This window comes from Fusarium sambucinum, chromosome II (genome assembly GCF_050947815.1).
Source record: "Fusarium sambucinum isolate potato_lamoka chromosome II, whole genome shotgun sequence".
Classification (NCBI taxonomy): domain Eukaryota; kingdom Fungi; phylum Ascomycota; class Sordariomycetes; order Hypocreales; family Nectriaceae; genus Fusarium; species Fusarium sambucinum.
The window spans coordinates 3,903,879-3,931,380 of NC_139293.1; the positions used below are offsets into that span (position 1 = coordinate 3,903,879).

A 27,502-nucleotide genomic window follows, 5' to 3' on the forward strand; every position below is an offset into this window, starting at 1 on the left:
CCCAAGAACCGCCATTCCTCTTGGTCCTCAATTAAAGTGCAGCATCCCAAGTGGCGAGGATGCACGAATCACAACACTTTCTCAGTGGCTGGCAACTTTAGTCTATTGCGGGGGAAACACACAGCCATCTTGTCTTACTATCCTCAAAACGGCAATTTTAGACTGATATTCCTAATTCAATAAAAAATACCTACTGGAACATCGTATAACGCGGGGCAGTAGAGTTTCGAGACAGTACTATAGCGATCGTGCGGGCGCTGAAATGGTGGAACCTGGGGAAGATGGAGCAGAATGATATGTATTACGTTTAGAGTTGACTGTCAACTAAGAATATTGTTAAAAGTGAGGGCATGGGATTGACTACCTTAGCCATGAACCGTTAGCCGGATACATTCAACAGCGTGGAAGACCTTCTCCGCAAACCTAGCTACAAACTAGTCGCTTCCGAGGAACATATACAGGTCATAGTCTCGCTCTCTGTCTCCCATCTTAATCTTGAGTTCTGTCAGAGTGAATAGTCCACCAGAAGTAACAATGACTAGCCACACGCATACTCCCTCGTCAGAGGGCCACCTCAGGCCACGCCTGTCCAAGATCACAATGGTAGCCATGACATTTGCCATTCTCAAGTGCGTTGAGCCCCAACTTTACCTGCTGCTATGTTTCTGATGTGTGACGGACAGTACCTGGATTTGTCTAGCAGGTAGTTTATCCATCGTTCTTCCATCTGGCGGCTCTGTTGCATTCTTATATGGGTTCATCTTCTGCGTGCTATGTAACTTTTGCTTAGCTGCTAGCCTTGGTGAGCTCGCCGCCATCTGGCCCACAGCTGGTGGACAGTACCACTTCCAATGGGCCTTGACCCCTGAGAAGTGGAGGAAAGTTATGGTAAGTAGACCAGTAACTTCCTTCAATGTATCCCATGCTAAAAACCATCGTCTAGAGCTTCGCGGTCGGCTACATCAACATCTGTGGCTGGCTAACACTCGTCACGACCGAGGGGTTCTTCGCAGGTGAGTTTCCCTTCACAGTACCAACGGTCCGAGACTGAACCCCAGAAGCACAATTTATTTCGGCCGCTTGTGTAGTCGCATCCAATGGAACCTACTCTGTGGCGGCATGGAAGACATACCTAATTTTCATGGCCGTTTTGACGTTCGGTACACTATCCATGACCTTTGGAAATCGTATCTTGGGTCCATGGAACAACCTGGCCTGTGAGTATCTGTTCATCCATCCCTTTTCACCGTAGTAACCAACTGACTTGCCCGCAGTGTACTGGTCCATCCTCAGCGTATTCGTTGCCAGCGTCGTCCTACTCTCAACCTCGGATAAAACAGACCCCGAATTTGTTTTTGCGACCTTCCAAAACGAAACAGGATGGAATGATGGAATCGCGTGGATTCTGGGACTACTTCAGTCGGCTCTGTCGCTCATAGGATACGATGCCGTTTTGCACATGACGGAGGAGATGCCCACACCAGCTCGTGACGCGCCTCTGGCAATGGTGTACGCTGTTGGTGTTGGAGGGACCACGTAAGTTGGGATTGAAGTCGAGAATGATTGATACTGACAGAAGATAGGGGAACAATCTTCATACTCGTCATGCTCTTTTGCCTGACAGACCTCCCAAGCATAGTTGCCACGAACACCGGATTGCCCATCGTCGAACTCATATTCCAATCAACAGGTAGCCGGGCGGGAACCACATTCCTAACTCTGATGCTAGCCATTTGTTTTATCCACGGCACGAACGGCTCCATTACTAGTGCAAGTCGACTCTTGTTCGCCATGGCTCGCGACAAAGGCGTTCCGTATCATTCCTACTTTAGCCACATCCATCCGAGATGGGAAGTACCTGTTCGAACTATTGTTCTGACGTGGGTGTTCAATGCGATCTTCGGACTATTGTACCTTGGACCGACCGTCGCGTTCAACGCGTTCGTCTCTTCTTGCACGATTCTCCTCAACATGTCATATGCTATCCCAGTATTGACACTCATTGTGAGGGGAAGGGATATCTTGACACAGTTCCAGGATTCTCAAGCCAACAACACACCGTGGAGATTTGGCAAGGTGTGGGGACTAATCATAAACTACATTGCGGTGCTCTACGTTTTCATCACCTCAATAGTCAGTCTATCCAATATCCAGATACTACAACAGCTGACATGGTTCCAGTTCTTCTGCTTCCCACCAGTGCTCCCAGTCACTGCCAGTTTGATGAGTATACCTCCCCCCTCTTTTACTTCTCGAAATGGTAATCTGACGGTGTCTAGATTACGTGTCAGGTGTCATCGGCATCTTTGCTATCTTTTTGATTGGTTATTGGGTGTTGTATGGAAAGAAGACATTCGAGGGCCCGGTAAGAACAATACTCCCAGTCTCTGCCTTTGTTCGCCTGTCGCTGATATTTTATTCACAGGAACTCGATATTATTTTGGGCGAAAGGTTTGACCTCTCTGAAGTGACGGACGAACTCGCCTTGGAAGAAAAGAATATTGCGAGCAGGAAACAAGATGTTGATGAAAAGGGAAAGTAGTTGTTGACTTTATTGGAATTTGTCGCGATAGTTGATATTAATATCATGTTGTAAACTGTACTCTGGACTTACTTTGCCGAGGCATCTTGACTTGGGTTAGATTGGATGCGCTAACAATTGACTGGCGTATGATGAACGATGGGCATCTCTAAACCGACAAGAATCAAGCATTGATGGCTATTTCATCTAATTCATCAGTAAATACAAACACGAGCTCCACGTGTACCATTTGCAATACAACTGCCTAAACAATTGACTGTTGATCAGGATGCCTCCCCTGTACTCACAACCGTGACAGCTTGCTAGGGCGTACAGCTACGTACCCCGGTAACGGAGCACACCTATCTACAGCGAATGAAAGCTGAGATAGGATGTGAATTGCCGTCCAACGCTAAACCAATCTCATCAGGTTACACCTTCAACTTCTGCGGGGAAGGGGGCAATTCGTTCAACTCATTTCACTTCTTTATTCATCACCCTTGCCGAGTCTGAGCATGTTTTGATGAGTCTGAGCAAGTTTCCTCGCGCCACTGATCAATATTGACTCGCCATGGAGTCCCCACTCGGTACTTCTCAATCAGATGTAGGCAATAGACCTATCGCCAAAAGGAAAGTCGCTGTTCGGTCAAGGTCTGGTTGTTTGACATGTCGGAACAAACACGTACGTGAACAAGCCAACCCCAGAATAAGTAAATAAAACTGACACACTCACAAAGCTCAAATGCGACGAGGCAAAACCAGAATGCCAGGTCTGCATCACACGAGGCGTTCAATGCGGCGGTTACCAGCGCGGACTACGATGGTCCACTAAGCACGAAAAGACAGCCGAACTAACCCAGTACAAGTTTCCAACTTCAACATCACCAAAGTCAACATGTCCTGCAAAAAGGCGCCGTGGAAGACCACCAAAGAGGCAACTCGACACAGCGTCTATGGCATCCTTCACTACCACCAGTTCAGTATTGAGTCCTACCGATGTTGTGGACCAGGGATCTTTTGGGGAGTTCGTACTCGATGCGTCACCGTTAGAGTCTGGGCATCGCGGGCTTGACCAGGAAACGCAAAGCAACACGGCAACGGACAATTTCATGACACAGTTTCCTATGGACCTTCCTGTTGAGGGACTTCCGATAGAGGAGTTCTCTTGGATATCCGATGCTTTAGACTTGTCGCCAACTTCCCAAAGCTTTTCCGAAAATTCCGAATTATCTCTCTTTCCGACGCAGCAGAGTTACTCGACATTGTTTCTACCACCACCCATCACAGATCTTTCATCTCAACTTGTTGACTATTGGTTTCGGGATGTCTGTTCGTTATGGTCACAATATGATTCACCCACCAATGCGAATCGAATGATGGCCACAGCTCTCTGGTCTACATCCGAAGCAGTGTCCACAAGTCTTCAAAGCATGTCATCAGCCTATCTTTCCTCACGAATGCCGCACATGAAAAAGACTTCTATCTCAATGATGAAGAACGCCACAGATGTCATCGAGGCAGAACTACGAGTCGTCAAGTCATCGCCAAATCTAGATACTGTACCGATGGGCTTGATCTATGGTCTTTTCTGTATTGGCACGAGTATCTGTTGGCTGAATGCAACGCAATTGGGTATACCATTTCTGAAAGAGGCCAAGGCTCTTCTCCATCGTGTCAATCAACAGAAACGAAGACTTTCGGAAGAAGAGAGGAAGCTCTTGAACATTTTTAACAAGAGCTGGCAATACTGCGAAATGTTACTGTCTGTCGTCTCAGATACGAACCATTTTATATCATATGAGGCCGAAGGCGTTGAAGAGATCGACGACATCAGTCTGGATGAGTATCCAACAGCTGCGCCTGTGGACCCCATTGTCGACGACATGCCACACCCGTGGACAGGCGTATCGAACACAGTCTCGCGGCTGCTAACTCAGACACTGCGACTCTGCCGAAATTATCGCTATCACGTTAAACATCCCGGCCCGTTTGCGACACGAGATCACGCGACCGCCTTGAGAATGATCGAGGAAGCAAAATCTTTGGAAGAGAAGCTACTAGGTTTGGATTTCGAGTCTGCTCCTGCAAATACGGAAACTGGTGATCAGAAAACCCCATGCCGACATCTTGTTAACGTTGCTGAGGCGTATCGTCTGGCTGGTTTGATTCATATTTACCAGACTTTTCCAGAGTTGGTTCTGTTGAGATTACCAGATAATCTGGCCGGTCCAGCCGATGTCCACGTTCCCTGGGAAGAGTGCATTACGCCTTTGAGTCTTCGTCTGGCTAAACTTATTGAGCAGCTCCCTGCTGATTCAGGGAGTAAGATGACCCAACCACTCCTTTGCATAACAGCCAGTACCGGCCTACGCTTCGAACCTCCGGATGTTTCGTCTACCAATCTTGAGTCACAACTCCAAGCACCTGTTGCGACGCCATCGCCTTTCGATCTCGGCAGCACAGAGCATTGCGGTCTTTCCGATTACATAGGCCAACTCGTTCAAGCAGACGAGGATATAGATCGTCTGTCTACAATGTCCGAGTCTCGATTGAGGATTGTCGATACGCGGTGTTTTATTATCGGCAGGCTAGATGCTTTGGAGGCCCTGTTACCGCCGAGACCTATAGAGGTAGCTAAGACGCTGGTGCAGAAGATATGGGATGAGTATGACAAAGAGAAGCCTAATGCGTTTTCGGTGCACTGGATCGACGTGATGGAGGAGAATAACTTGCGGTCGCTGTTTGGATAGTAGAAGCATAATTATACCCAAGATGCACATCGTTCTATATTTATAAACACTTATATTTTCTATTCTTCTCATATATTTAAGTTTTTACTTTTCTTTCTTCTCTCTGCTATCTAGACCCGATAAAACTACCATGACATCCGAGTATTTTTCCATCTCTACCATTTCATCAGATTGACGACGTCGTATTTGTACAACGTTCAGATTTCGTCACCGTAAGCGACGATCCCTGCTGGGTTTCATCTGCCTGTAAGCATGTGGCGCAATGAGCTGATTATTTCTCTCCTCATTGATCAACTGGAGACAATCTTTCTTTGTTCCCTTCTTTCTCTCCGGGAGCCTGACTTTACTCCGAAAGATATTACAAAATGGCGTCACAGGCTTGGCTCCGTGATCTATGTGCCACGGTACGCGCCGCAGATATCAGCGTTGATACAGATGTTGCCCTTCACGAACAATCACTACCCCCAAGCAAAGATCCATGGTATCGACCACCTCAAGGATGGGAGTCCAAGCAACCAGGCGACATTCTTCGTATTTCGTCTGTACCAAAACTCTCGGAAGTTGTAGGAAACTCTTCAGCTGCCTACCACATTTTATATCGATCCACAGACTCCAAGAATGAGCCATCATGGGCTGTCACCACACTGTTCATTCCCTCAACAATCTATCATTCTCCATCAGGCAAGATGGCAGTCTTATCTTACCAATTCGCCTATAACACGGCGAACTTTGACTCTTGCCCATCCTTTGCTCTCTCTGGTGTTATGGCGAGAAGTGAGCCAAGCCTTGGGATAAAGTCGAGTACATCGTTGATCGAAGAGATGCTTTCGTTCGGATGGGTTGTCAATACTCCGGATCACTTGGGGCCCTTTTCTGCCTTTGGCGCGAGTGTTCAGGGTGGTCATGCCACTGTTGATGCCATTCGAACAGTCCATCACTTGCTGGATCTGGGCAAATCTTCTGGCTATAACACTACTATCTGGGGCTACAGCGGTGGTTCGATTGCCACTTTCGCCGCCGCAGAGCTTCAATCAAAATATGCCCCCGATGTAAAAATTGATGGAACTGTTTTGGGTGGTTTTGTTGACAACGTCTCGGGCGACTTCGACAAGCTGAACAAGAGCCCGATTTCCGGTGCATTGGCAGCCATTCTCCTGGGCATCACGTCCCAATACCCAGAGGCAAGGAGCTATCTGGAAAGCCGTCTTATCCCAGTCACGAAGGATGAATTCATGTCCGTCCTAGATACGGAAGTCACCGAGACAGTGAAGCATTTCTCGGGACGAGACATTTACTCTTTCTTCCAAGGTGGCGTCTCAGATCTCAGGGTGCCTGAATTACAGAATCTCTACGATGAACAGGCAAAACTAGGGTCTGGAAGAACTCCTCTAATGCCGATATTTGTGTACAAGGCTATAAATGATCAGTTCTGTCCGGTTGAGTGGACAGATGCAACTGTTGTCAAGCTTTGCAACTCTGGCGCTGAGATCATCTATGAAAGAAACACTGTTGGGAGCCATGTTTCTGAGATTGAGAACGGGAAGCCAAGGGCATTCCGATTTCTTTGGAGTATCTTTGATGGGTCGTATGTGTCGCCTTCTGCAAAGCAGAGCGTTTTGGATGTGACAGTGGATATTTCCGGATAGGATGGCCTTTTTCTTTGTTCTTGTGATCATGTCGTTAATATTGTTCCAAAGATAGCAATTCTTAGTTCTTGGCTGGACCATTGTCCCTCCATACTCGAACACTTCGCCCAGGCTCAGCAGTCCGCGCAAACCAATTCTCGACCCTCTCAATACCCCACATGATAGTAAACATATTGACAAGAAGTTCATCTATATCAGGTGCCTTTGCAGTCAAGAAGAGGCTTTCGCATTCCAAGCTGCAAATGAATAATGGACTACCACTCTGACAGGCATATGCCCAACTAGAAGCTGACTTTGCCTGCCAAAGGTCCTTGCGAGCAGTGAAATAGATTCCGCCATGGCACTCTGCCCATTTCTGTCGCAGTGTCAGGTAGACGCCAATAGTAGATGTAGTCATTAGCCAGATGCGACGAATGCTCTCTGATAGAACCCACGATCGCCACAGACGAGGCGTTGTATCGCCGTCAAACATGACATCCAGAACAATGGCATTGGTAGATGCGGCAGATCCGTCGCTGCTTTCAGGCTGACATATGTCTGGGTCCCGAAGAGCTGCTTCCCAAAGCTGACGGGTCCAGGACAAAAGGGTTTGAATCTGTTGCTCTGCGCTTGCACGTGCTCCAATCGACGATGAGAAGAGCGCCAGGACTAGATGGACATACAAGGCTTGTGTGCGAGACAGATGCTCTCGTATGTCTATATCAGTTGATGCATCAACATCACCGTCGGTGTGGGGATAAGATTTGAGTAGCGCTGATACTTTGGAGGAAATAATCCCGTCAACAATATCCTCATTTGATGGTGTCCTGGCATTGTGCAACGTTATGCTAGCGAATGCATCTTGGATGGCAGTTGGGTATTCTGAGTCCGCATAGAGTTGTCTATGCATGAAAGAACTGTGTCCATCGGTGACCCATTCCCTGAAGAACTCGTGGATGCCTTTAACATAATTCATACAGATAGAATTCGAGAAGGTTGGAGTGGTAAAAGGAATGTGTTGAATGATCCAAGCGTCTGGCTTGAGGAAGAAGTGCGTAGCATCCCCCTGGTTTGAGGTGGTGGTAGAGCTTTCAGTATCATCTTGGAATCCAGGCCCGACCAGAGTGCTTAAATTTCCCAAACTTCTAGCCCATTCTTGAGGGTCGACCAGGTCGCTAGGAATTGAGGGAAAGACAGTGTCTGTTTGGACCAAATGTGCCTCATTGACCGCGTTTCGGCTGACATATTCCAACTCTGCTGCGGGTGCGCGTGGTCTTTTCCGCTTGGTAAGAGGATAGCGGCATTCTAGGTTCCTGTCGCTACAGCGGCCGCAGGCGGGTTGTGCTTTGTCGCATTTCCGCTTTCCGATGGTGCATGAGAAGCACGCCTTGACTTTCGTGGCGGAACCCATTGTGGAAGTTGCGGGTATGTTCAGTTGGAATGTTTACTGTCAGCAACAACAAAGAAGAGATAACGTGAACATCAATGATCTTTGTCATCACGTACTGCGGAAATATGCGGATTCTGCGGGTGTTTAGCGGAACTTTGGCTTACATTCCAGCACGTTATAGTGATGAACAGACCCCTGTATCACTAGTCGCCGGCGGGTTTTTAGCGGGCTGAATAGTATCACCTATAACATCATACCGAATTCGTTATGTCAAGTACCTATGGATAGAATGCAATCTACTTACTATATAATGAACCACCAAACTCATAACTCGATGTGTCGATCAAACCACTCATCACAATCATAACTCAAAGCCCATCACAGCAAAACAACTATTTCTCTTGCACAGTCCGTCAACATGCCTTCTACTGCTACTTCGCCACAAGACAACCCTTGGGAAAACACAGACATTCCCCAAAGCGGCACCGACCTCGTAACCAAAATCCACCGCGAGTCATACGAAGCAATTTCACCGTCTCGCTCTGAGTTATCTCAAGCTGGTCATACAATTCTTGTAGCTGGTGCATCTACTGGTATTGGTTTCAGTATCGCCGAATCGTTTGCTGCGGCTTCAGCAGAACGCCTTATTATCACGGGTCGTCGTCAGGATGCCTTGGATGAAGCTGCTGCTAAGATAAAGGCCAAATACCCTAGAGTTGAGGTTGTCCCCATCATCAATGACTTTGCAGACGAGGCTGCTACCTATGGGCTCTGGACAAAGCTTGCAGATGATGGCGTCTTTGTTGACGTTCTTGTCTTAAGCGCTGCCAAGATGTGGCTGCCAAACACTCTGCTCGGCCTTGGTTTTGAAACATTCAAAGACGGTCTGACAGTCAATGTCACTGCTCCGTATCTCTGGGCCAGCCTATTCCACAAGCAGAGAGAGTCAAACCCCGATCGAAAGCTGGTTCGTTCCTTTATGACTTCCAATTGAGTGTAGACATGAAGCTAACACCCTTGAAGGCACTCATTGGTCTTTCCACAATCGCCATTCACGCAACTCAGCTGTCTGTACCCATCCCTCTGTACTCTCTCACCAAAAGCGCCCTTACCATGATGATGAACCATATCGCCATGACAGTCCCCTCCAGCGAGATGCAAGTCATCACATTTGAGCCAGGCCTCCACTACACCGAGGCTTTTGCACGGTTTACCGATGAGAACAGTTTTCAATGGGACGACAGTGAGTTACAATCATTTTTGACTGTAGTGACTAGCTGACAGATTCGAGTTAAACTGCCTGGAGATTTTGCCGTCTGGGCAGCATCTAAAGAAGCCGAGTTCCTTCATGGTCGTTTCGTGTGGGCTAAATGGGACGTCAACGAGCTTAAGGGTGCGCCACTTCGTACGAAGATCGAACAAAACCCTTCGATGTTCCGGGTTGGCGTCAGCGGCTACTAGCCGTGGATTTACACAATTGTTGATCTATCGCCATACTTGGACATTGTGCGGAGTTCTTTCGGAGACTCTTGTTTGGATGAAGTCCATACTGGTCAAACGTTGCATTACTGGGTTCCAGAAAAACAATGCATCATCAGACCACCCGGCGTATGCCCCTGTTTTTTAATCTTAGATATATCTATCTCACCTACCACTCGCCCAAATCGTGTAAAATACTTGTATGGCGGATTCAACATACTTTTGGTGATTGCCGGGCATGAGGTCCTGTTATAATAAGCCAACCTAACAGACTAAAGCCACTATCTCATCCTTTGAGCTGCCACAACTTAGTTGCAGGAACTCTACTCCTATAAGTTACTCGCTTTTCTAAAGTCGTTAACTATAGAACACAGGCACTCTTCCGAAATGTCTTGTCAGCCACATCCCGAACCAAGGTTACGTGACATGTACCCACCACAATGTAGATCATAATTACTCTGATAAATAGGTACTAAGTTCGCCGAAGAAACATACGCCGATATGTTCTTCTAAGGCTATCGTGTACCTTTATTTCCGTGACTCGTCACCAATGAAGATGTTAAATTGGTTCGGTTGAAGCTGGCATTTTGTTCAGATACATGACCGGCGGGAAAATGCAATTCCGCTGTAGAAATCATGACGTACGGATTTGACAAAGCCATCATTGGAGTAATCGCAGGCTGGGATATTCCGTCTTTATCAGTGTGCACTGCACTCAATTCATAACTTCAGCGTCATCGTAGACTCACAATTTCCATCAATGAACTTGGAATATTGCTAAAAGGACAAAAACAGCACTTGTGAATCAGACTTGAGAATGGGGTCATGAGAGCGAGGTCAATGCCATATCTTTTCCGTCTACTTTTTTTTTTTAAATGAAACCGACCGCCTTATGTTCTACGATCGATGCTGGGACAAGCAACGAGAACGAGCTGATGAGGCCTTGGTCCACAATTGCTTCAGGTACCCTGTTGTTGTTCCACGCACTGACACTCTCATTAAAGCACTAAAAACAGTCTTTGGAACATTGACAACCTTAACCTTAGCACTGGCGAGTTGGATCGTCAATTGAGTGTATTTCTCGTTTATCGTGTATAAACGAGTCGACAGATAATCAGTTCTAACCCTTTTCGAGGTTTCTCGGCGTCAACACCAAGAAAGCTTGTCTTTCTCTGTTCCGAGGCTAATTGACTCAAGAGCCGCTTGAAACACACGCTCCACAACAGTACGTCTCCTTTAATCCCAAAGCCATCCCTGATGTCGCCGTTTCAGCGCAAGGTTGGCAACCAAGAATCCGGCCGAAGTTCCACGGAAGAACCAGTGGTGTAGTATTTCCGCCAGTCATGACAACTTGTGCCTGGTGTGTCGACCCGAGTAGGGACGTTTCAAGTAAACAGCGACATAGGAGCAGTCTAGAGAGATATTCTGGAGAAAGTGGGTTATCCGCTGATTGTAAGTACTACTGAAATGTTGTTGGAATAAATATATCTGGAGTGCCGTCTCTCTCTTCTCTCTTACTGATACATTCCATTCCACTTTCGTTCTGTCTACATTCATTCGTTCTTTTACCATTTTCCGTCTATTCACTCTTTTTATTTCTCCTTCCAAGATGAAGTCTCTTTCCATTCTCTCCGTGGCTTTCGCCGCGCTGGTCTCCAACGTTTCCGCCGCCGGTGTGACTGGTACCCCCGAGGGGTTCGCCTCCGAGGTTACAGGTGGAGGCAGCGCTGAGGGAGCCTATCCCAAGTCCACCGACGAGCTGGTCTCTATGCTCGGTGACAGCACAACCCGGGTCATCTTCCTCGATCAGGAGTTCGACTTTACCGGAACTGAGGGAACCGCCTCCGAGCAGGGCTGTGCTCCTTGGGGCACTGGATCCGGTTGCCAGCAGGCTATCAACAAGGACGACTGGTGTAACAACTACCAGCCCGACGCCCCCAAGGTCGACGTTTCCTACGACAAGGCTGGACTGAGCCCTATCGTCGTCAACTCTGACAAGTCCATTGTTGGTATTGGCGCCAACGGTGTCATCAAGGGCAAGGGTCTTTACATCAAGGGTGCTAAAAACATCATCATTCAGAACATCCACATCACTGAGCTCAACCCTCAGTACGTTTGGGGAGGTGATGCTATCCAGGTTGACGGATCTGACCTCGTCTGGATTGACCACGTTACTACCTCCAACATTGGTCGCCAGCACATCGTCCTTGGAACCAGCGCTACCAACCGCGTTTCCATCACCAACAACCACATCAACGGCGAGAGCAAGTGGTCTGCTACCTGTGACGGTCACCAGTACTGGTCCATGTACTTTACCGGTTCCAGCGACGTGAGTAATCTTTAATAGCTTGATTTCATCTAAATACTAACCACAAAGCAGATGGTCACACTCAAGAACAACTACATCTTCAAGACCTCCGGCCGAGCCCCCAAGGTTTCTGGCGATACTGTCCTCCACGCCGTCAACAACTACTGGCAGGGTAACTCTGGCCACGCTTTCGAGACTAACGACAACGCCAAGATCCTCGCTGAGGGTAACCTGTTCCAGGACGTCAAGGCTGCTATTGAGGAGGGATCCACTGGTGCCATCTTCTCTAGCCCTGATGCTTCTGCCAACGCTGCTTGCTCCAGCGACATTGGTCACGTCTGCGAGACTAACAAGTACGACAACTCCGGTTCTATTTCTGGTACCGACTCAACCTTCTTCAGCACCTTCGGCGGTAAGGCTGCTGAGGCTAAGCCTGCTTCTTCCATCGCTGGTCTTGCTGCCAGTGCTGGTTTCGGTACTATCTAAGTGTAGTCAACGGGGTCTGTCGGACAGCCTCTCCTGAGGACTATTTGAGGTAGTTTAGCTTTCTATGTATATAATATCGAACTTTCGGGCTTTGTTATCAAGGCGGAAAGTATATAGAAACATGATGTTGACAGAGACTTCGGTGCCAAGATGTTCTTGCCACCCACGGCTTATGTATGCAGGTGAACTAACTACGAGTAAGATGATCTCATGTAACTCTCGATCTTCACGTTCATCCCCAAGTAAAAATGTCTTAACAGTCAACCTTCCTCACAATATGACGCTTGATCGAATGCGTCCAACGAGTATAAGCGGGTTCTTCCACTTCCCAGGTTAAGCGGAGGTTTAAAAAGGCTGTTCTTCTGGACCCGTTAGCGTAGACAGGCCACGATATGATTGGTTCTTAATCGCTCATTCAGTAACTGACGTGAGATGAATCTCGCAGTCCTGAATGATTCCTAATCTGACAGTCTTTTACCCTCTGACTCTTTTCACCACATCCCTTCTGTCTTACACCATTTTCCCATCCAATTTTTGTACCGGGTCATTACGACATAAGCCAACGATGGATAAGCTACAAACCATTGTCAAAATCCCTTCTGTGGACGACGCGAGCGATAAAACCCTGACTAGCACCCTCGCCAGCATCGTGAACACATCTTATAAGAAAGCGGAGAGCGATATATTTGTTCCTTCATACCAGCGCACCTCAGAGTCAGAGATCGCACAATTTATTCGAACCGGTCAACTTGCGGTCGCATACCTCGTCTCTAGCAATGAACCCATCGGCTGTGTCTTCATTAAACTACTCACACCCGCTCTTGGAGAGTTTGGGATGCTGGCGCTGGACACCAAGCTTCAAGGCACTGGCTTGGGACGCCAGCTGACTGTCTTCGCGGAGGACGAGTGCCGAAGTCGGGGTTGCACAACTATGCAGCTTGAAATCCTCGTCCCGTCAACGTTTCACCATGAGGGAAAGGCGAGGTTATTGGGCTGGTACGGTAGAATGGGATATAAAATTGTCAAATTGGGGAACTTTGGTGACGATTATCCTGATCTCTTCAAGTTGTTAGCTGGACCAACGGAGTATAGAGTGTTTGAGAAGAGTCTTGTCTAAGAGCTAGTTAATAAAATAGCGCATTAGTCGGGCACACGATGTTCCACATAATAACGGTACGATGGTTGGTACTCATCAATGGTCACACGTGCAACGCGGGAAAGGTCTTACATTGAGGTGGATGGCGATCTTGACTAAGACGTGCTGATCTAAGCTGAGACATTCACGTATGTCCCAACCCCCCGCCTTACCTCCCGAGGAAAGCTTCATACCAAAGTTAGTCAACATGAAGTTCAACAAACAATTATGCCTCATAGCTGCCACGACTATCGTTTTCAGTCTAGGCGACACCCAATCTCCGCTTTCGCGTCAATCGCCGAGTATTCAACAACCATCGCCGTTGCTTGAGCTACACAAATCCCTCGTTGAGCAAGCATCTATTACAGGTTCGGAAAAGGCCGTCACCGACTTTCTCACAACGTATCTCGAAGATGCTGGCTTCACTGTCGAGGCACAGACCGTGGCCGAGAATCGAAACAACATATTAGCCTACTATGGTGACGCGAGAAAGACTCGCGTTCTAGTGACGTCTCATCTTGACACTGTTCCGCCGTATTGGCCCTACGAAAGGCGCAGTGATGAGATATGGGGTAGAGGCACTGTCGATGCAAAAGGTAGTATAGCTTCCCAGGTTATTGCGGTCCGAGAATTGCAAGAGAAAAATATGATTAGCACGGGAGACGTTGCACTTCTCTTCGTGGTGGGCGAAGAGACTGGCGGAGACGGTATGAAAGCGGCAAATGATCTGGGCTTGTCCTGGGAATCTGTCATATTTGGAGAGCCCACGGAACTCAAGCTTGCCACAGGACACAAAGGCGGTTTGCGTTTCACCGTCAGAGCAAAAGGGAAAGCCGGACACTCCGGGTATCCTGAGACTGGTAGCAACGCTATTGATAGTCTTGTCCGCGGGCTTTCAGTTCTTCAGCAAGCCGATCTTCCGTGCAGCGACCAGTTTGGCAACACTACCATCAACATTGGTAGGATAGAGGGTGGTGTAGCTCCAAATGTCATCCCGGCAGATGCCTCTGCCATCGGCAGTGCGAGGATTGCAGCGGGAACAGCTGAGGGAATGAAACATCTAGTCTCGCAGATTGTCGAGGCAAGTGACGAGCACCTAGTTGTCGAGTTTAGCGGATATGCTGTCGATCCAGTACCCCTTGACTATGATGTTGCTGGTAAGTAAAGGTCTTTTACATGAAAGGCTGACGCTAAATTGGAACAGGCTTCGATACCATTGTTGTCAACTATGGCACCGACATTCCATCTCTCAAAGGAATCCATAAAAAATATCTGTACGGGCCAGGCTCGATTCTAGAGGCGCACTCTGACCATGAGCACTTGAGGGTATCAGAGTTAGAGGAGGCCGTAAAAGGCTATAAAATGCTGGTATCTCACTGCCTACATCGTTCGTTGAAGGACTGAAAATGGCACCATTCACTCGTCGTTGTCTAGTCGAAACGGAATTTAACCTTGATTAAAAATGCTCTATGTCAGACAAAACGCTATGTATCCTGTAGTGTATCCCAAATCTATGCCTAGTACCTATCGTACTTCCTTAGTAACCTCTCTATTTTGCTCATAACCTCTGGTATCCGGAAAGGCTTCGACACTAAATCATCCATACCACTCTCCAATGCCACTCGTATCTGCTCATCTCTAACATTCGCCGTGACTGCGATCACAGGTACATGCTCGATGATTTCTCCATCCTTCTGCATCCGCCTAATCTCGGATACACACGTCAAGCCATCCATGTTGGGCATCTCCAAGTCCATAAGAACCACCGAGAGCTCTGAACCGTCCTGTTTGCAGAAATGCGTCTTTCTCAGGAATTCAAGTGCTTCCACACCATCGTTGGTCGCACTGACGGTGCAGCCGACCTTCCGTAGTTGGTTGACCAGAACCTTTTGGTTGATGAGGTTGTCTTCAACGATATGAACCGTCAAGTCGCGTGGGTCAAATGTTTCGTCTGACCCATGTCTCCGGCGATTATTCTTTGAGTTGAGGATGTAGGCTTCTCCAGACGGTGTTCTTGTTGGTAATGATGTGGTAGTGGTGGGGTTTGTACTTGGTGGTGACGGTGACGGTGACGGTGACGGTGACTGTGACAAGACAGGCTGGTTGGGGTCTTTCTGGTTCGGAGCTGGTGATCTTCGTGCTTGAATGTAGAAGCCAAAGTCACTACCGTGGCCAGCAGTGGAAGCAACACCAATACGCCCTCCATGTAGCTCAGCCAGTCGCTTAGAGATGAACAGTCCTAGACCGCTTCCGCCGTATTTAGCGTGTGTTCTGGGAGAAGCTTGCTTGAATCGTTGGAAAAGCAGCCGTCTCTCGTTCTCTGTCAACCCACAACCTGTGTCTTGAACCCTGTATCGCACATACAGTGTCTCTCCATTACCCCATTCGTCTGAAGACACAACATTGCCAAGTTCCCCACGAGTAGGCACAAAAGCAAAGTTAGGTATGTGATCACCTTCTGGTGGAGTTTTCGACACACCTACAGTAACCTTGATGGCACGCGTTGAAGAAGAGGCCGTGAATTTGATAGCATTCGTCATGAGGTTAATCAGAATCTGCAGAACGCGGCTGGGATCCATAACAACCCAGCCAACGGCGAGATCATTAAACTCTTGGGGGATCTGTATCTCAAGACTGATATCCTTCGCCACCATTTCCGATTCAAACATCTTGACCACCCGTTCCACGATGGCCTGTGGCTGACAGACTACAGGTGTAATTAGGAGAAGATTCGAATCGAGCTTGGACACAGTAAGAATGTCGTCAACGATCGATTTTTGATGCTGCACGCACAACGCGATGGTCTGTGACGCGTCGAGGCATGAGTCTATAATTTCGCGAGAGGCAGGTACACCACTCGATCTTGCAGCCTCCATAGCCAAGGTAATATCATCTGCGCATTGCAGAATAGCACTTAGAGGATTTCTCATCTCGTGGGACGTGATGTCGATAAACTCGTTCTGTTGTCGTCTTGTCTCCTCCGCTTCTTGGAGTCGCCGGTTCTGTAATCCCTGTGCCCATTTGAGGTGCGAAATATCGGTGATAGAACCCATGATAGACCGTAGGGTGCCGCCATTTGATATCTCAGGGTGTGCTGTGACCATAACCCAGCAGTCAATCAGCTCACCATGTATACTGACAGGATCCCCAACACCCTTTCGTAGCTGCACTTCTCCAGACCACGGGATCATTTCTTGGGTCAGGCGATGCCAGCCTTCTTCCATTATACTGCCCGAGCTACCCATCAAATCAACCCATGACATGTCGCTGTGAGTGTCTCGTGTATGGCCTGTCATTTCGTAAAATTTGTCGTTGGCCTCGCGCAAGATTCCTTCGGGGCTGGCGAGGAACATGCCGAGGGGTGATAGTTCTGTCATTCTTCGGAGACGACTTGCTTGAAGATTAATCTGCTGCGTCAGTTCCTCCTTCTCCAACGCTGCGGCCTCGACAGCGTCCCGTCCGCGGCGTGTCTCTTCTTCGAAGAGAATAATGGAAGCCAAAGAAGTCGCCAGTTGGTTGTTAAGCAATGAGGCGAAGGACCTGTACCCCGCGTCGTAAGGTCGACGAGGGTTGACTCCAAGGACCAAGAAGGCCAAGACATTCTCACCATTGGTTGGTCGAACGGGGAATATGATTGCTTCTGAACCGGCTTCGCCAAACCCTCGCCACTGGATCCCCTGTAGAATATCTTCTGGGAGAGACCCATCTCGAATACGAATCAATGTGGGCTCGCCTCGTGTACGCATGGCTTCACGGAAGGATGGGACAAAGCCCTGGTGACTCCGCTTGAGATCAATTTGATCCGGTGCAGCAGTATGTCCTCGAGGTATACCGATAGTCCCCTCAAGATAACAAGACTTACTTGAGATTGTGCTGCCAGATGAGCTCGATTGGTGATCTGTGTCCTCTGAATCTCCGACAGAGTAAACCAGAGCAAACGGAACATCCTTGTGATTATCCTCTAGCCCTTCAAGTACAAACTTCCAAAAGCTTTTGACTGAAGTTGCCTTTCGCAAGGACCCTCCTAGTTTGTTGATTGTAGCCATTCGGCGTTGGCTTAGAATGAGATCTGTTGTCTCGAATGGGGCATTGTAGAATCCGACGATACGGCTTGTGCCGCCATATAACGGTGTAAGTGTCCAGCACATATGGGCCTCTTCGAGAAACCCTCGTCTAAAGAGAGCGAATTCATCATTGTCGCCGCGATGGCTGATACCAGTCCGTATAACCTCAGCGAAGGCTGATCCAAGAACATCCCAGGCTTCTGACCAAGGGCCAGACGCGCCTGTGCCCAGCATGGACGGATGTTTGTTACCGGCGTAGTGTATCGCATATTGCTCGTTGTACAGCATTGTCATGTCGTTCCCCCAGAACAGACTTGCTAAAATCGTGTCAGAAAGGCGAAATAAAGTCGTGTGATCCAACGAGACTTACCAGGGTGAGGATTGGCGATGACGAGATTTGCCACTTGGCGAAGCTCTGGTGACCACGTATCCATGTGTCCCAGCGGCGTTGAAGACCAGTCGATATCCCTAAGAAGCTTGATATACGGTGTCAGAAGTCCTTTCGGCTTTGCCACTGTCCAGTCCGCGACAGCCTTCTCGGGCTTCCCCAAGATAAATGATCCACTGCTTGAGCTGCCGGTAATACGGTCTGAACTCCCTTTAGACGTCCCTCGCCACCAGGATTTGAATGATTCTTTTCGCTGTGTTGATACGAGATAGGTTGACCCAACAGATGGTATTTCCGGAGCTATCATCTCGGTTGGGCTTTGGAAAATCTCATTTTTGGCGTCTGGCTCTGGGTCTTGTTTTACTGGTTTAGTGTCTTCCTGCTTTGCTTGGTCGTGGTCATTGATGTTGGATGTGCTGGCATGAGAGAGTGCGCTGGAAGACAAAGTTTTTGGGGGAGCAGTTTGTTGCCATTGTCGGTTTCCACTGATCAATCGCCATCTTTTTGTTACGGTTGACCCGGTCCAGAGTAAGTCGTTGTAGATAAAGAACAGAGGATAGACATCTTTGGAGTCGTCTTGGGTTGTAATTCCAGTGGCCCAGCACTTGAAGTCAAGGTATGAAGCATATCCGGTTTGCTCGTTAAATGTCGCATCCCCGCGTACAGAGTCAAAGAGTCGTTCGTGAGTAGTTAACGCAGTGTTGCAAAACACAGGCTGAATGACGTTTGAGGGTAATGGCGACTCATCATCTGGGTCTAGATCAAGGATAAATGTCGGTCGTGAATCTGCGTTCAAAATGTCTCTGATATTAAGCTTGTCGAGGTCTTCTGCGATGTCGGACTCCATATTCTTTTTAGGTGCTATCACCGAAAAAAAGGAAAGAAACAATTAAGAAAAAGAGGCTGATAAAAGGAAACGAGGCAGAAACATGGCGGAATTATTTTGGTGGGTTGCCAAGAAAGGTCAATGACACGCTAGTGTGATTACTGATACTGTACAAACAGGGCCATTCTGTATTTTATTGTCATGTTTCCTTGGTTCTTGTGAAACTCTGTTATGATGGGGATATCCATGCGAAACGTAGGGTCCCTAGACCCTAGACAGCCTCACGCGTCAATCCTGAGTCCCATTCCCATCCGTCATGTTCCATTTTCTGTTTTTCTGAATGTCAATGGTCAATGCAGCTAGTTAGTTCACAAGCATAGGCGGGCAAACGAGAAATGTACGATTAATCATTAGGTATATACTCCGTATGAATGATGTAACTCCGTGACCGGATCAAACCCTGCTTTTAGCCTATTAACCGACGCTAATCATGTCTAGCGGCCCGATCCAGATCTCGGGGGGGGCCCAACTTTTCCATCGACTTTTCTCTTTGTCATCACCATCTAGGACTAAAACATCCATCTTTTGCGCCCTTAACCGGAATCTCATCACAATCAGGCACAGTAATTTATGTGGCGTTGTGGCTCAAAATATTGCAGCTAAGACGCAAAGTACCAAGCCCATGAACCTTTCCCAACCTATCAGAGGCATGTCTCACTTTACACGTTCTTGTACTAATCACCAAGTCATTCAAGGGGTCATTCAACATGGAAAGATTTATCATCATAGATTCATTTTTATCAGGTTGTGTCAACGTAGGGTACTCTAAGTCGTGCACTTCCTTATGGCGTATGGTTGTATTTCACTGCATTTGGACCATCTAAACCTCCGCATCTGCAGCTTGGACAATAACCAAACCAGCGTGAGTAATCGTCCATCGTTTGAAATGACATACTTCTTCAGACATGGACCGAAGCCCGTTAGAGATTGATCGGTCATCCTCGCGCGAGGTTCTCCCTTCTTGTTGAGAACATGTTTTAACCACCTTGTTATCATGCCTAGTGGGTAGCAGAAACAATGGGCCCCTAAGGCATGCCTCATCTCCTTCATATAAATGCCCGAGTTGGCTGGTCGGCCTCTCACGGCCCTTTGTCAGCAACATGACATCACTATAGTCATAAGTCCACGGCCATATGACATACAATACATTTTTGACTTTGAATACATCAACTTTAACTCATGACAGTGGCTTTTGGTCGTACCTTGGACAAAGTGTTGTGGTAGAAGGCTGGAAACAGGCCATGGCGGGGAAGCCTCAGGGCACTGTAAACTTGGTGAAGATCAAGCCTATTGACGGTTGTATTGTTTCGCAATTGTCAACCCGACAGGAGTTGCCTGGCAAACAATCATTCCCAAATGAATGGGCGGTTTTGAAAGCAATTGGGCGATCATTTTTTGTCAAAAGAGTACAGTAATGGCCTCATTGACAAGTCGCCTATGTGTAAAAAGTAGTATTGTACACAAAACGAAATATACAGCATGTACATTGATTTTAAATGTGCTATATGTCGTAATAAACCCTAGATATTGTGTAGAGTCAAAAGTAGATATCTAAAGAAAGCAGACCGGCTTTTTCTTATCTAACAAGCAAAATATAGTCCCTCGGGGTTCATGAGGCATGTTTTCTACTGCAGATAGCACCACATTTCTCCCATAGCCTATCTTCCATATATCCTGAGTTCCAAGTGTCGAAATACAGGGAATGTAACGATAGCGAATGCACAGCCCAACCACATTCCTAGATCAGCTGTGTGCGCCGCTTGTGACACAGGTCCAATGTACCACACCTGAGACATACCTAGAATGGCACCGACCCAGCCCAGCACAAAGCTTGCAAATGCAGCTAACCCAACAGGAAGGTAGTTTTGGTCTTCCCATGCCGTCCAGTCAAACCCTTGACGGCCACGGAAGATCAAATGTTCCTGCAACACAATACATATGAAGAGCATGACCCAGTACCCCATTAGTGCAACAAAGTTCTGAAAGATGACTAGAAGACTTTCTCGGCCGGCCATTGCGAGGACGAGGGTGATCAGTGACAGTACAGTAGACCATACCCACCGAGGTACCGCTTTGGTGTAGCGACCAAGGACTTGGCAGCCGAGCGAGCCTGAATAAAGAGAAGGCGTGCTATTGGCGATGACGCCCAGGGCTACTACAACAGAACAAAACTTCCCAAAGCCATGGAGAGGATCATAAGCCTTGACTATGAGAGCACCAGTGCTGATAGCGTTGGCGTCGGCCCAGTCTTTGTTGTTGACGAGACCTGTGGCCAGCCCAATGGCAATGAGGTAGACAAGGGTGAATGACATGGTTAGGCCAATAACGGTAAGCAGAAAGACCTTCAATCGAGACGTGCGCTCAGGATAGTAGACATAGAAGTCAGACGCAGCAGCAGCCCATGAGTTCGGCACGTAAAAGCATAATGTGAAGAACGAAAGACGACCAGCAGCAAGTGCTGGGCCAGAGACGGTAGGTTGAGCAGAGGCGTTGAATGAAGGCCCTGCAACACCTATAAGCACCGCAAGTACAACTACTTGCGCAATCCAAGCATACCTGAGGTATGTGAGTAAGTTAAGATGTAAGAGTGTAAGTTAAACGTACCGTTCATAGGTGTGAAAGATTTTCATGCCAAAGACAGCGACAATCCATGAAACGATAGCGACGATGATTACACCTACCAAGATGGTCATGGTACCACCACTTACAGCGGATAGAACCTGTCCGCCAATGATGCAGTCGATTGTAGCATATCCAACCATCAAAACTATGTTAAGAAATGTTGGAATCTTTGAAGGCCAGTAACCGAAGAAGTAACGTAGCACAACCTGTATCACGAAGTGTCAGAAATTACTCATTCAAGAGGGGTATGGCGTGTATACCATCGTGCGATTTCCACTCTGCGGTCCCCATATGGCCATGTACCCTGTGGAACAAGCACCCAAGATTGTTCCAAACACCGCAAGGAGTGCGCTATCCAGGAATCCCAACCCAAAGACCATCGGCCCAAAAAGGCCTGTGGCGAGATTATTTAGTGACAGGTTCGCACTGAACCATAGTAGCGCGACTTGAAGGTCTGCAGCGCTTGAAGCAGGCTGTCGCTCTTCGGGTAAAACACGCTGGATACCTCTTGCTTCTAGTCCAGCCAGATTTTCAATACGGTTGTTGATCTTCTGGAAGATTGAAGAAGGAGGAGTGGTAGACTCATTGGATATGTCATCGTCTCTGAACGTAGGAGAGGAACTAGTTACTGCAGACTTCTCATGAACTGCTTCTGTGTCATGGGGGGGAAGGGACATAGTGACGACCGATCACAGTGAAGAGAAAGAAGATGTGGAAATTAAAACTGAGCCACCAATATAAAGTTACAGACAAAGTTTGAGGGGCTTGAAGGAGTTTTGTTGTTGAAATGTGCTGCAGATTGTGATCCCTGCAATACGCTGTTGGTCCGCTGTCCGGGCTGAACCACTACTTGATAAAAGGAGACCCCGCGTGATCTGACATGCGTGCTGAACCGTTCATCAATTACAAACTGCATGCGCATATTACGGCGTTTCTTACCGGAAGACAACTAAATTAAGCTGCAGTCTTCAGCGATTGAGCCGTCCCCCGACCCCCATGTCGATGGCTTGCTTCCTCAACCAGGGTCCAACAATATCAGGGCCTAGGTCTCCATAATCCTTGACGCCGCATGCAGCTTGTTCAGCAATGAAACCACACTCGCCTGCACTAAATCTTGAGCGGTTTAGTCAAGTGGTCAGGATCGGTTGGAGCGGAACACAGAATCCTACATTGGAAGTTTATTGCGGGAACTACGCTAGAGAATCGCTGGCACTTTCGACTGGACTTGGTGGTGTACGCTTCCGTTGCCACGTTAGTTCTTAGAGCAATTCCCTCGATGGCAATACTACGTATCTTAATTATGATCAATGAAGCTGTAAAATGAACAGAAATAATAAGATACAGACTAAAGCCGATCCTCGCTAACCTCCACCTTGGTCACAACAGTAATATGCCCATCAGTCCCCTTCTCAAGTTTATCTCCGGCACTACTTGCCTTTGCCTCGACAAAGTAAGGCTGCTGGCCGTGTTGTTCTACAAGTTCAATTTGACTTCCATGATCTGGTGATTCAGCGGCACGCGTGCCATGCTCATCCTCCAGCTTTGCCCATGCAGATGGTTTACTACGTGCGTTTGTTCTTCTTCGAGCCGAGTTATCTTGGTACGAGGAGTTTCGATATGATGGATTCGGGTACGAGGGGTTTGAGGAGTCGCCTTTCGAACCAAGGGCGAGACGTAGGACGGGCCAGCAGAGAGGGAGATTGCCGACCCAGAGCGCGACGCCAGATTCTGCGACGTACCTGGCCAAGGTGTTAGATGGGTTCACTTTAAACGTGATTGATGCGTACCAGTAAAGGAAAACGTAGCTGTTGGGGTTGCTGAAGTTATAGTACCGGTTGAGAACCGCGGCAAGTATGTTGAATAGACCAAGGCCAAAGACACAGCACAGTCCGATTCGTCTGCTGAGGTTAGTGACCGTATCTTCCATAGGTAAGTGTACTTACCTCTTTCTTGAAAGGCTGATATTGATGATTATAGGAATAGGCAACAGGATCAGCATGATGTCGCTGGCAATGTTACACGCGGTTGCAGTGATCATGTGTGAGTAGTATGTTGCGCATTGCACTAGAGACGTGTCAGACGAACCACCAATTGTTTGTGGAAGACATACTCTTATCAGGATTCACCGGTACAGCCCAATACTCGGGTGTTGGCGAACACCAAAAGAAGACAAACAAAAAGATGACGACGACATAAGTAATCGCACAGAAGGCTGCGACAAACCTGACAGCCCAGCGTTGCTTAATTGATGTTCCTTGTGTTAGTCGACCGTAGAGCAAGAGTAGACAAGCTTTGATCGTCCAAACGGCTGTGAGAGCAAAGATCTCAAGGACGAATGTCATTTTGCTTCCAAAGACAGCCTTATCCCTTTCCTCTGGTGTCAGGCTGTCTGCGACATCCGGCGCCATGTAATTAGAGCCATTCTTAGCCACTTCGTTAATAGAGACGACAACACCTGTGAAATTGACCTGTTCCCAATAAGCATACTGTTGATTGATGGATCGTGGCATACTCACAAGCGCAAATACCATGAGATAATCCTCAATTGCAAGGCGATTCCATCTTCCCAATTTTAAGCGCCGCGATGCACTGTAACAAGTGAGTAATCACACTAAATTGAGAGGAGCTGGAGACTCACAGGCGACAAAGCACAATGAAGAGTCCCAGTACCCAGAGTACCCAAGACTCGATTAACAAAGACTGCAGAAACTCCATGCTGAGAAGATGATTGACATACTTTGTCAGTGTCACAAAGATTAACCGAACGTGTGAAGAGAAGATCTTCAGCTATTTGGGTTCGATCTATCATTTACCCTCATGTTTATTACTATCATAGTCAAACATGGATCTATACTCTTACGACAGTCGAATGCCCCCAAGACGCATACCTTTCAGCTCATCAAATCGTACCATGCAAAAGCAAAGACAGGCCCATCCTTGAGTAGTCAATCTTAGCATGGAAACTCTGTTAGCAATTTTGACAGCTGCGAAATTTCAGGGTCGTTCCCTTTAGCAAAAAATGCCAACCAGCAAGTTGCCTGCATGATTAGACTTTCTTCCCCTGCGTTCTACCGTTGACATGTGCCGTCCAGAACAGACATCCTGCGGCGTTGCGCTTAGGTCGGCATGAAGGGAACAAGGGACAGAGAGGCCAGACAGATGTAGGAGGGAACTTTGGGGTGCTGATAACGGCTGCGGTTGTCTTCGGTCCGCTCCCGATCCTTGCTAGACTCGGAGCTTTCGTGGGGGTGCCGGCTGGGCAAAAGCTTAAGGGCTCATCATACGATCACACGGCTCCTTGTACAAGTTCTAGACTCTTACAGGTGCCGAATCTTGACTACGCTTAAATTCTACATCTTCTTATCAAATCGGATTCCGCGGGGTCTTTTCCTCTTTAATTTATTGATAAATTTATTCCTGGACATCAAATCGCACAGACATTGGACCGCTATTGTTTGAGTTCAGCTAATGGTTTAATCTCACGGCTGGCTTTAGATCCCTGACAGTGTCTACCAATCATCAACGATTTTTTAGTACAAATCATTGACCAACAGCAGTTGCAGAACTTTTACTTTGGACATTCGTAACTGCACAGAAAAGCCTCACCGATGGTTCAGATTTTCCGACATTTTCCATCACCAACGACCATCATCTCTGTGAAATTACAAAAGCAAGGTGCTTAAATGAGCTTGAATATCTGATTGGCTTACAAACCAGCTGTTATTCCTGCATATTTGCTTTTTCTGATTTCCTGGACACGGTTTCCTCCGCGCCTATCAATACGAGATAAAAAGGCTTTGAGACACTGTTATCTGTAGCACATTAAGCAACAAGCTAACGCTTCAGCCGCACAGCTTCCCCCACGATTATCACCATGGTGCCCTCCCTCCGCACCATCGACGAATTCAGTCACCTTGCCTTCGATTTCATCATAATCGGTGGCGGAACAGCCGGTCTTGCAGTCGCTGCCAGACTCGCAGAGTCCAACGCGTCATACACTATCGGTGTAATCGAAGCAGGAGGAGTAGTCCAAAATGATCCCGATGTTGACATCCCTGGTCACTATGGCCGTTCCTTAGGGGGACCCTATGATTGGCAGCTTGAAACGACACCTCAGAAGGGTCTTGGTGGTCGGGTTCTTCCGTGGCCCCGCGGAAAGGTGCTGGGAGGCACCAGCGCACTGAACTACATGGCCTGGAACCGCGCTAGCAGGGATGATTATGATGCGTGGGAGGCTTTGGGGAATGAGGGCTGGGGATGGGATGGTCTCTTGTGAGTATTCCCAGGGGCTTGAAGTGTTGTGCTAATTTACAAAGGCCCTTCTTCAAACGGTCCGAGACGTTTCATCCTCCGAGCCAGAAAACTCAGAATGAGCATGAGTTATCTCACGATGCAGACACTTTGGGTGACTCGGGCCCCATACAAATATCTTATCCGACAGACTACTCGTCTTCACACAGTCTCTGGCATCGCACCCTCAATGGTCTAGGCGTCCAAACCAACACTACCCATCTCGGGGGCTCAAACATTGGTGTCTGGACATGCATCAATGCTGTCGACCCCTCGTCTGCTCGCCGATCCTATGCAGTGGACTACTGTGCATCTCACCCGCATAACTTGCACATCCTAACCAACGCAACGGTAAACGAGATCATCGTTAATGAACACAAGGTAGCTACTGGGGTTCTCTTCGCCTATCACGGTGAAGAATATATCGTTTCCGCTTCGCGGGAGATCATCCTTTCGGCTGGCAGCGTCAAGTCACCGCAGATCTTGGAGCTTTCAGGAATAGGAAATCCCGATATTCTTGAGAGGGCCGGGGTCCCTGTCAAAGTTGAGAGTTTGCATGTGGGTGAGAATCTGCAGGAGCATATCAGTATGTACCATCATTCTAGTGGGGTGTTAATCACTGACGCGATGTTTCAGTGCTTGCGACGATCTTCGAAGTTGATCCTTCGCTCGCTAACCGTGACGACTTGCAAAAAGACGAAAAGCTTACTTTGGCTGCACGTGAACAATATGCTCAAACTGCGGACGGGCCACTTACTGTTTTGCCTGTGTCCATTTGTTACGTGCCACTGGCGCATTTCGTTCCCAGAGAGACTCTTTCCTCCCTATATGCTGACGCAGACCAAGTTTCGGAGTTTGACGCTGATAAACACGATATTCTCGCTCATCGACTGAACAGTAACTCTAAATTAGGTCAGATTGAGTACATCTTCGACCTTGGAAACTGGAACCCATATTTCCAAGGTGAGGAGGGCAAGAAGTACGGGACTATGCTGCAGATCCTTCAGTATCCTTTCAGTGTTGGCTCCATCCATATCGGCCCTTCGCGCCCCGGGTCTACGCCGGCAGAACAGTCGCCTGATATCGATCCCAAGTATTACGAGGGCACACATGGAAAACTCGACATGGATGTCATGAAGCATTGCCTGCAGTTCGTTCAGAAGATTGTGAATACAGAGCCTTTGTCCAACATCATCCGTGCACCTGCCTCTCCGACAGCTGCAGCTTACAAGGATGACAAGCTCATGGACGAATGGATCACTCAGAATACAATCACTGACTGGCATCCCGTCGGAACTTGCGCCATGGGTGGACGCGCAGGCATCGAGGGGGGTGTTGTCGACGAGAGGCTTCGTGTCTATGGTGTTAAGGGACTGAGGGTGGTTGACGCAAGCATCATGCCTCTACAAATTAGTGCACATATTCAAGCGACAGTGTACGCCATCGCAGAAAAGGCAGCGCACATGATCATTGAAGACGCCAGAAGTGTAGATATGGCGCGAGGAGAGTTCTGGAGACAGCAAACAAGACTTTAGACGACCCCCGCTGGTGACAAATT

At 48.0% G+C, this 27,502-nt stretch overlaps 12 protein-coding genes across 12 annotated transcripts; 8 read left to right on the forward strand and 4 right to left on the reverse strand.

Annotated features, from left to right (window-relative positions):
* Positions 1 to 534: 534 nt before the first annotated feature.
* Positions 535 to 2,542, forward strand: FSST1_008177 (amino acid/polyamine transporter I; the record flags this gene model as incomplete). Its single annotated transcript, XM_083225034.1, has 9 exons — positions 535 to 629; positions 684 to 888; positions 944 to 1,013; positions 1,062 to 1,217; positions 1,275 to 1,536; positions 1,584 to 2,133; positions 2,182 to 2,227; positions 2,280 to 2,365; positions 2,426 to 2,542. 9 exons carry the CDS (start codon positions 535 to 537, stop codon positions 2,540 to 2,542), a joined length of 1,587 nt encoding a protein of 528 aa, XP_083084138.1.
* Positions 2,543 to 3,092: 550 nt separating this feature from the next.
* On the forward strand, positions 3,093 to 5,271 carry FSST1_008178 (transcription factor domain-containing protein; the record flags this gene model as incomplete). The annotated part of the gene is made up of 2 exons (XM_083225035.1): positions 3,093 to 3,203; positions 3,259 to 5,271. 2 exons carry the CDS (start codon positions 3,093 to 3,095, stop codon positions 5,269 to 5,271), a joined length of 2,124 nt encoding a protein of 707 aa, XP_083084139.1.
* A 365-nt stretch (positions 5,272 to 5,636) lies between these two features.
* FSST1_008179 (secretory lipase-domain-containing protein) lies at positions 5,637 to 6,917 on the forward strand (the record flags this gene model as incomplete). The annotated part of the gene is made up of 1 exon (XM_083225036.1): positions 5,637 to 6,917. One exon carries the CDS (start codon positions 5,637 to 5,639, stop codon positions 6,915 to 6,917), a length of 1,281 nt encoding a protein of 426 aa, XP_083084140.1.
* Positions 6,918 to 6,978: 61 nt separating this feature from the next.
* FSST1_008180 (Zn(II)2Cys6 transcription factor domain-containing protein) lies at positions 6,979 to 8,307 on the reverse strand (the record flags this gene model as incomplete). Its single annotated transcript, XM_083225037.1, has 1 exon — positions 6,979 to 8,307. The coding sequence occupies one exon, from the start codon at positions 8,305 to 8,307 to the stop codon at positions 6,979 to 6,981; it is 1,329 nt and encodes a 442-aa protein (XP_083084141.1).
* A 397-nt stretch (positions 8,308 to 8,704) lies between these two features.
* Positions 8,705 to 9,747, forward strand: FSST1_008181 (SDR family NAD(P)-dependent oxidoreductase; the record flags this gene model as incomplete). Its single annotated transcript, XM_083225038.1, has 3 exons — positions 8,705 to 9,253; positions 9,310 to 9,529; positions 9,578 to 9,747. 3 exons carry the CDS (start codon positions 8,705 to 8,707, stop codon positions 9,745 to 9,747), a joined length of 939 nt encoding a protein of 312 aa, XP_083084142.1.
* A 1,627-nt stretch (positions 9,748 to 11,374) lies between these two features.
* Positions 11,375 to 12,559, forward strand: FSST1_008182 (pectin lyase fold/virulence factor; the record flags this gene model as incomplete). The annotated part of the gene is made up of 2 exons (XM_083225039.1): positions 11,375 to 12,094; positions 12,146 to 12,559. The coding sequence occupies 2 exons, from the start codon at positions 11,375 to 11,377 to the stop codon at positions 12,557 to 12,559; spliced, it is 1,134 nt and encodes a 377-aa protein (XP_083084143.1).
* A 565-nt stretch (positions 12,560 to 13,124) lies between these two features.
* Positions 13,125 to 13,676, forward strand: FSST1_008183 (acyl-CoA N-acyltransferase; the record flags this gene model as incomplete). Its single annotated transcript, XM_083225041.1, has 1 exon — positions 13,125 to 13,676. One exon carries the CDS (start codon positions 13,125 to 13,127, stop codon positions 13,674 to 13,676), a length of 552 nt encoding a protein of 183 aa, XP_083084144.1.
* Positions 13,677 to 13,902: 226 nt separating this feature from the next.
* On the forward strand, positions 13,903 to 15,098 carry FSST1_008184 (M20 family metallopeptidase; the record flags this gene model as incomplete). Its single annotated transcript, XM_083225042.1, has 2 exons — positions 13,903 to 14,851; positions 14,899 to 15,098. 2 exons carry the CDS (start codon positions 13,903 to 13,905, stop codon positions 15,096 to 15,098), a joined length of 1,149 nt encoding a protein of 382 aa, XP_083084145.1.
* A 113-nt stretch (positions 15,099 to 15,211) lies between these two features.
* On the reverse strand, positions 15,212 to 18,993 carry FSST1_008185 (PAS domain-containing hybrid sensor histidine kinase/response regulator; the record flags this gene model as incomplete). Its single annotated transcript, XM_083225043.1, has 2 exons — positions 15,212 to 18,075; positions 18,129 to 18,993. 2 exons carry the CDS (start codon positions 18,991 to 18,993, stop codon positions 15,212 to 15,214), a joined length of 3,729 nt encoding a protein of 1,242 aa, XP_083084146.1.
* A 1,697-nt stretch (positions 18,994 to 20,690) lies between these two features.
* FSST1_008186 (permease for cytosine/purines, uracil, thiamine, allantoin-domain-containing protein) lies at positions 20,691 to 22,331 on the reverse strand (the record flags this gene model as incomplete). Its single annotated transcript, XM_083225044.1, has 3 exons — positions 20,691 to 21,588; positions 21,637 to 21,860; positions 21,915 to 22,331. 3 exons carry the CDS (start codon positions 22,329 to 22,331, stop codon positions 20,691 to 20,693), a joined length of 1,539 nt encoding a protein of 512 aa, XP_083084147.1.
* Positions 22,332 to 22,999: 668 nt separating this feature from the next.
* FSST1_008187 (uncharacterized protein) lies at positions 23,000 to 24,369 on the reverse strand (the record flags this gene model as incomplete). Its single annotated transcript, XM_083225045.1, has 6 exons — positions 23,000 to 23,393; positions 23,442 to 23,552; positions 23,598 to 23,718; positions 23,765 to 24,122; positions 24,171 to 24,243; positions 24,293 to 24,369. The coding sequence occupies 6 exons, from the start codon at positions 24,367 to 24,369 to the stop codon at positions 23,000 to 23,002; spliced, it is 1,134 nt and encodes a 377-aa protein (XP_083084148.1).
* Positions 24,370 to 25,528: 1,159 nt separating this feature from the next.
* FSST1_008188 (GMC family oxidoreductase) lies at positions 25,529 to 27,479 on the forward strand (the record flags this gene model as incomplete). Its single annotated transcript, XM_083225046.1, has 3 exons — positions 25,529 to 25,926; positions 25,971 to 26,530; positions 26,581 to 27,479. The coding sequence occupies 3 exons, from the start codon at positions 25,529 to 25,531 to the stop codon at positions 27,477 to 27,479; spliced, it is 1,857 nt and encodes a 618-aa protein (XP_083084149.1).
* Positions 27,480 to 27,502: the final 23 nt, after the last annotated feature.